The 7,171-nt window shown below is 39.0% G+C and overlaps 1 protein-coding gene across 5 annotated transcripts in view; it reads right to left on the bottom strand.

Annotated features, from left to right (window-relative positions):
* Positions 1–5,911: 5,911 nt before the first annotated feature.
* Positions 5,912–7,171, bottom strand: part of RHOBTB1 (Rho related BTB domain containing 1) — a 66,703-nt gene continuing 65,443 nt past the window's right edge. For 4 of the 5 annotated variants that reach the window (XM_077125218.1, XM_077125220.1, XM_077125219.1 and 1 more), the window contains 2 exons: positions 7,064–7,169; positions 5,912–6,535 (listed from right to left, as the gene is read on the bottom strand). In XM_077125218.1, coding sequence (XP_076981333.1) covers positions 6,366–6,535; positions 7,064–7,169 — 276 coding nt within the window. In that variant the 3' untranslated portion in view covers positions 5,912–6,365. Of the gene's footprint in view, positions 6,536–7,063; positions 7,170–7,171 lie in introns of those variants that run through there. The other variant, XR_013161577.1, reaches the window with a different exon arrangement.

Raw genomic sequence — 7,171 nt, 5'->3', positions numbered from 1 at the left:
CACCCCTGGGAGTCATGTCCCACGTAGAGAGGGGGAGGGTTCACCGGGGAATTTTTATCTTCGGAAACCAGGAATCTTAGGATTCAAGAGGTCTTGAGAAGTCATCTTGTCTTCTTGCTGTTCATGAGGGTCAGATAACACGAAATACCAAAGCCAGACGAAATTGACCAAATCATTCTAATATCTAACTACTTTTACCATCAGGAAAGCCTCTTTCAGTTTCTTAGGCAGTAAGAGCTAGCTCAGTTTCTCCTTACTGTCAGAAGACAGTAAGTCTTTGGGCTGGGTCAATGATTTTCTGATTCTTTATGACTCTTGAAATATGTAGAATAACATGGATGAATCAACTTAGTGCTGGGGGTAGGAATGGATTTTCATCATTGAGTCCAAAGTCCCACACATGGTCCACTACCTCAGGAAGTTTTGTTTCAGTAGGCCTGGGACCTACTGATCCATTTTTAGATCATGAACCCAGGGCATAGCATAAGAAGGTTCACTGTGGTGCTAGGGAGTTGAAATTGACTAGTGATTCTATTATGAGTGGAAACAGAGGGTAAAATATGGTGAATGCAGTCTCTGGAACACTATGTGGCTACAGGAAGCAAAGGGTTGTACATACATATGGTGACATGGCTAGATTTCAAGCACATGAAAAGAAGCTTAACATCATTAGCCGTTAGTGAAATGCAAATGAAAACTATGAGATACCACTTCACACCCACTACAATGGCTAGAATTTTAAAAATTGGAAAATAACGTGTGTTACCATGGATGTGGAGAAACTGAAACCCTCATGCATTGTTTGAGGGAGTGTAAAATGTGTGCAGCCACTGGAAAGTAGTTTGGGAGTTCCTTGAAAAGTTAAACATATGACCCAGCCTTCTACTTCTAGGTATATACCCCCCAAAATTGAAAGCGGGTACTCAAACAAATGCTTGTATGCAAATGTTCATAGCAGCACTATTCACATAACCAAAAGATGGAAACAATCGAAATGTAAATCAACAGATGAATGAGTAAACCAAATCCGGTATATCCATACAGCAGAATATTATTCAGCCATAAAATAGAATGAAGTCATGATACATGGTATAACATGGATGAATCTTGAAATTATTATGCTAAATGAAGGAAGCCAGACACATATTTTATGATTCCATTTATATGGAATATTCAGAATAGGTAAATCCATAGAGACAGAAACCTGATCGATGGTAGTTCAGGGCTATGGGGAATGCCAGCTTAAGGGATAGGGGGGTCTCCTTTTGGGGTCATGAAATGTTTTGGAGACAGAGGTAATGGTTGCACAACCCTGTTAAAGGAGTAAATACTACTGAATTGTACAGTTTAAAATGATTGCTTTTATGTTATGTGAATTTTACCTCAGAAGTCTTGAGCCAGAAATGTAGGTAATGGATGCAATTTATTGTGACACCATTTGTGTAATGAGCACTACATAGAATACACATTATAACTCAACTGCTTAAAGGTATATATTGACTCCATTAGAGTATTTGAATTTCTGCAAGGGGGAGGAATGGGAATGAAAATTATGGAAGAAGGAGAAAATAAAAAAGATAGGGTCTTACTTTGAGAGGATGACAATGTGCTAAGCCCTGAGGAGCATGGCTAACTAGGTACCTTTCATCCAATCTTCACAAAAAATAAGAAAAAAAAATGTTTGAGAGCATGAAAAACAAGAAGTCCAAGGAAATTAGGGGCACAGCCAAGTTTGGCAATGGGATGGTCCAACCCCTTTATTCAAGAGAAACAGTCATCACCCAGTCAGGGGGAATATCTTCTTGGAAAGTGCCATGCTCCCCTCCATCCTCCCACCACCTGCTTCACCCTGAGTCTAAGTTTTTTCTTTTTACCTTCCCACACAGTTATTTTCTAATTCATTACTTACTGTCATGAAGCACTAAGCAGCAAGCTTGGCACTTGGTTTCAGAGACTGGCATGAAAAGACCACAGTATTCTGTTTTGTGACATGTGGTGTTGTATACTCTCTTAGATTTCTTGTCTTGGTTTTCAAAGTACTACATACCATATACACAGGTCTACTTCATTCTGTTTAGCTTCCATTTTCTGAGCACTTACTATGCTCTAGGCACTGTGCTAAATGCTTTACTTAAATCACCTCATTTAATATGCACTAATAACTCAGTGTGAAACCCATTCCCATTTTTTTTAGATGCTTAAAGCTTAGACAGTTGTGTGTCTTTTCACACAGTGGTTAAACTTAACATTCCATGGATATATCACCCCAGTTGGGACAACTTTGAATCATTAAATCAAAAGGATGTTCAGCAGATTGAGAGGGAGTAAAAAAAAATGCTCAAACTTTGTTTTTGGCATGCAAGCAGAAAGAAATGAATCACATTCTCTCTCCATTGATTGCCTGTAATATCTAATACCCATTTCTTCTATGTTCCACTGAAAATCCATGTCACTGAGATGTTCTGTTCCTGGGGAAATGGTGAGCAACAGAAGAAGCTGCCAAGTTGCTTCATGTATCCTTCTGTTGTGTATAGCATTTTTGTGTCTGGATGTACAACTGCATGATTGATTGGTCTGCACCCAAGGGTTTTCTATTCTTAAATTATTTCCATATTTTGTAGACTGTAGTCTGTAAATATTTAACTGATGAGGCACCTGTATACGAACCAGTGAAAAACCACGTGTCTAAATGGCCTTAGTAAAAGTACACAATTTAGAGGCACTGTCAGAAAACTGGAAATTTAAAGTGCAGCCAAAGGGAACAGCAATTTCTTTTCCAGAAGCATTGCCTTTACAGGAGGCCAACAGTGTTTTCACACCTGTGCCTTCATTTCCAAGTCTAAGGCTTTAATGTTGCATACACCGCCTTTATCCTAAATGGAAATTCAAGAGAGCATAATCTTCACCTGAAATTAAATTATGAGAAACAGAACAATTTCTTAAATTAGTACTTTGGAAGAAAGGTACATCCATGTCTCAGAGAGCTTAATTCACGTTCTGTGGGTTTGGTTAATAGTCTTCCCCCTCTTTCTTCTTCTTCTTCTTTTTTTTTCCTAAACATTGCCTTTAGCCTTTTAATTTTTTTAAACTTTTTTTTTGCTTCTCGATTACCTGTTACACACAACACAAACAAACTCTCTCTGGGTGACTTTTTATCAACAACTTTTATGAAAGTCACATTCTTCTAGAAAAGAGGAATTATTTCTAAGAGCCCACTTGCATCCCTTAGAGCTTTAACTTTGTGGTAGGATGGATATTTATATATATTCAATTAAAAATAAAAAAGCCTGTGCAAAACTTCAGTTAACAGGTAAGCATTCATTTTAGAAATGTTTCACTCATAAAACAGTTTCCAAACTCAGGATTCACATTGTTTTCCTCTCTGATTAGTATGATTTACTCTACGTTACTCAATGTCATAGGGATGAGAAATTAGATTTTGACAACTGATAAACCATGTAATGGCAGCAAGTGCAAAAAAAAAATCCTAGAAAGATTGGAATCTTGCTTTTGAATGTCCATAATGAAAGTATTTAAGTTACATCGCTACTAGTAGAATCTGTGGTTCACAAAATTCTAATATAGGGGTGTGGAAATATCTGAAAATTTGTCAGGCATTGCTCTAGAGGAAACTTAGACCAAGACTTTCTACAGCTAAAACACATGGTATACCTTATATAAAGGGGCCATGATCATGACCACTCACCTTTAAAAAATCTGGGAAGATGTAGAAAATTTCATTTTTCTCTTTCTGCAGTTTTTTTCTGATAGTTGTTAACTCCTTTCCATGGAGTTATAAGGAACTTGCTGCTCAGAAAAGTCCCTTTATAAGATCTCAGAGACCGTTCTTCCCTCTGAACTTGTAAAAACATGTTTACCATTACACTCAAGAAGTCTGGGAATTGTTTAGAGATTTGATCCAGCAACTTTCTCAAACCTGCTTCCAAAGGAAAGACATATCTTGAGCCCACCAACTCAGACTTTTTACTTACTTGCTGGCAGAACTGTCCAAACCCAGACTGCAGCAAGTCTACTAGGGTGGAACCATCGTTTCTGTTTTTCCCAAGGCTATACCGAGTCTACCGACAAAACTGCATTAGCTTAGAGCTGATTTACATCATGGTATCAGAGTGTCTATGGACAATACTGAAACCAAAGATGACAGTCATTAAAGCAGTCTTGTAACTGGAGCACACAAAAGTCCCCATGACGTAGCACCTTTAAAATTCTGATAGTTACAAAAAGCTATGACAATTACGCACATGATATGGTAGACCTTAAAAAAAAAGCAAAACAAAACAAAACACAAGAGGCATTTTATAGCTAAACAATTTTATTGGCTTTTTTTTTTTTTTATGAAATAAAAAACATAAAAGAAACCACCATGGTTAAAAGGCCATAATCAGCATCAACCAAATGAACCAGCCACTTGGTTACAGTAGCTGAATACAAACACTAGTGGATATTATTGCTTATACCCCAGGTTCATTATTATGTCCATTGTATTTTGGCAAGATTACAATCAAATGGGAGCTTTGGTTGTACAAATTCAACTATAACTATTCATTGAAAACGCGACCTCTACCATTTTAAGATGGGATATATGCCAATTCTTCCTGAGTCTTGACACTTATTTTCTCATTCTGTCTCCTTTCTTCTTCTAATAATGATTTAAAGCCTCATTGACCAAAAACTAAGGTAGAAGCACTAAAAGCCATCCCTACTTTACTGCCCCTCCTTCGTCATGGAGAGTTGAGCATTTGTGGGCCTTTCCAAGTTCTTGTATAGGGTGAGTTTCCGCTGACAGTAAAAAAATGTTTATCTTTAATCTGGCCAGATTTTCAAATGCATATGGCTGTCAACACTGGGGCTTGGGCTCAACTATCTCTTTTCCAACTTCTGAAAGTTAGGAAAAAAACCAAAAAAAAAAAAACCAAAAAACAAAAACCCAAAATCAACAGCCTTTAGCATCAGTAAGTTGAGCTACCAACAGAATGAGCCCCAGCCCTGCCAAACAACATCCCATGACTGTAACACTTTAATTTACAGAGAAGCAATAACTGCCTCTGGAAAGCTCCTCTGCTCAACACTTTCTATTTTAACACTGAAAACTCAGAATGACAAAGGGTCTGAACTAACTCACAATAGCACCATTTTCTAGACTCTTGGAATAAGAGGTTCCTTTCTGCATTGGAGAATGCAGGGACTCTAAATAACCGGGCCTCCAGCTTTGTGCTTTCACAGGCCCCACTGATTTTCAGCAGGGTAGATGGTCTGCCTTAACCTACTTCTGCAGCGACAGGAAATCTCTCTGGGAAGAGTTAAAAATATGTGTCTTACAAAATGAAGTTGGCCGCAGGTAAGGGACCTGAGGAAGCCTGTTTTCTGGTGATGAGATGTGACAAACCTGCAGATGGTGGGATGGAGTCCTTGGACCCTTCTCCTTACCCATCTAGATTCAAGTCAGTGGAGAATGTGCATGCAGGAGCCTGGTAAGATCAAAGAATACTGAGAGACCAGCCCTGATGCGGCAATCCAGACACCCATGGGCTAATTGTATCTTTTGTATTCAGGTCCACCAGTGAGTTTGCCCTGGATAATGCTGGGATTTAATCAGCCCTTCTAATGATTATAAAGATTATCCTCTTGAATTTAGACATTTTAAACAACAGAATATTTGATATCACTATATTTTACATGGCACATATAACCATATAATTACTAGCACTTACATGGCAAATATTGTAAATACACATTCTTGGAGTTGACTTGGTAATTATACCGATGTTATTCAGCAGAACAAAGATTAAACATTCTCTCTAACTTGCATTCTGGGGAATTTCATTCCAACCCTTTACTTCACAACAAAAGGATAACCCTCTAATTATGTAATAATGCCTCAGAGGTCATGTGGGTAAAGTTTTAATTTAATCACAGGGCGACTTCATGGTTAATTTGTGGCCTGTAAAATAAAGCAATACACAGTATTTTCATTTCAACAAAATTCCAGAGACCATAGAAAAATATTTTCCAATTTGGAATTTGAAACATGAAAGCTGGATTTTTTTTTCTTGTATAAAAAGAAATGAAATAACAGACTGAAGTTTATTAAGCCTCCTAACAACAACAAAAAATACATATTAGTTTAAGGAATGCAGTGAGCATCAGCTTCCCTTTTTGTCCAGGCTCATTGGTGGTGAGCTTGTGCTTTGATCCTAACAAAGATAAATGCACAAAAGTGGAGGAAGGTCAGTGCCTGAAACCTGAACTACGTCTTATCTCTAATAATAAGACTACTTTTGCAGCAGTGCTTTCAAAAGTGGTGTCTCAGATTACTGATTTTTTTTTTTTTCCTCTCTTCTTCCTCAGGCAACTGTTGGAGATGAATTCCAGAAGCACCACTTTCGTCTGGAGTGACGTTTATTTAGTGCAATATCTTCCTTCTCGCGTTCCCTTTTCACACGCTGGTAGTGGTCCTCCTCCTTCAGGTACCACACAGGGGGCCAGCGGTGCCGCTCGAAGTATTCCTGGTTGTCTGGTGAAGGAAAGATGCTGATGAGGACACTTACTGTTCATTAATTGCTTCTATGTGCTCAGCCCTGTGCTTGGAGCTTGTCGTTAATCTCTCATAAAACCTCTCAACTACCCAGTGTGGCAGAGACTCTGATTAGAATCATTTTCAGACTAAACTGACACTAAGGTGTTGAGAGGCAGAATCACTTGCCCGAAGTCATGCAGCTGGGTACAGAGGACTTGAACCCAGGACCACCCGGTTTCAGAGTCTAAGTCCCTGCATAAGCACTCCTCCCTGATAAAGGTGCCAAAACCTCAGAGCACCCTGAACCCCAGCCCACCCAAAGGCGCCAATCACGAAGTTCTCCAAAGACAATTCCCAACCAACAATTTCTTGTATCATGTCACATGAATATGTGACCATCAGCCATTCCTAAGGGATTCCCAGTGAGCTGCCTTCTCCCCATGCTCCTTCTCAAAGGCATGGGAGGTAAACACTTCCCTTGGTGGTGATGAGAGTTGGACAGGTGGGGTCTGGGCATAGACTCACCCGCAGATTTCGATTTGATCTCCTTGCGGAACTTGGAACAAACACTGTTGTAGTTGGTGCAGATGTGGTGCAAACACCAGGCTGCCAATTGGTGGGCATTGTGAAACT

The sequence above is a fragment of the Tamandua tetradactyla genome, chromosome 13, assembly GCF_023851605.1.
Source record: "Tamandua tetradactyla isolate mTamTet1 chromosome 13, mTamTet1.pri, whole genome shotgun sequence".
Lineage (NCBI taxonomy): Eukaryota > Metazoa > Chordata > Mammalia > Pilosa > Myrmecophagidae > Tamandua > Tamandua tetradactyla.
Note: the sequence above shows the minus strand (reverse complement) of the source record. Positions and strands in the feature narration are given on the sequence as shown.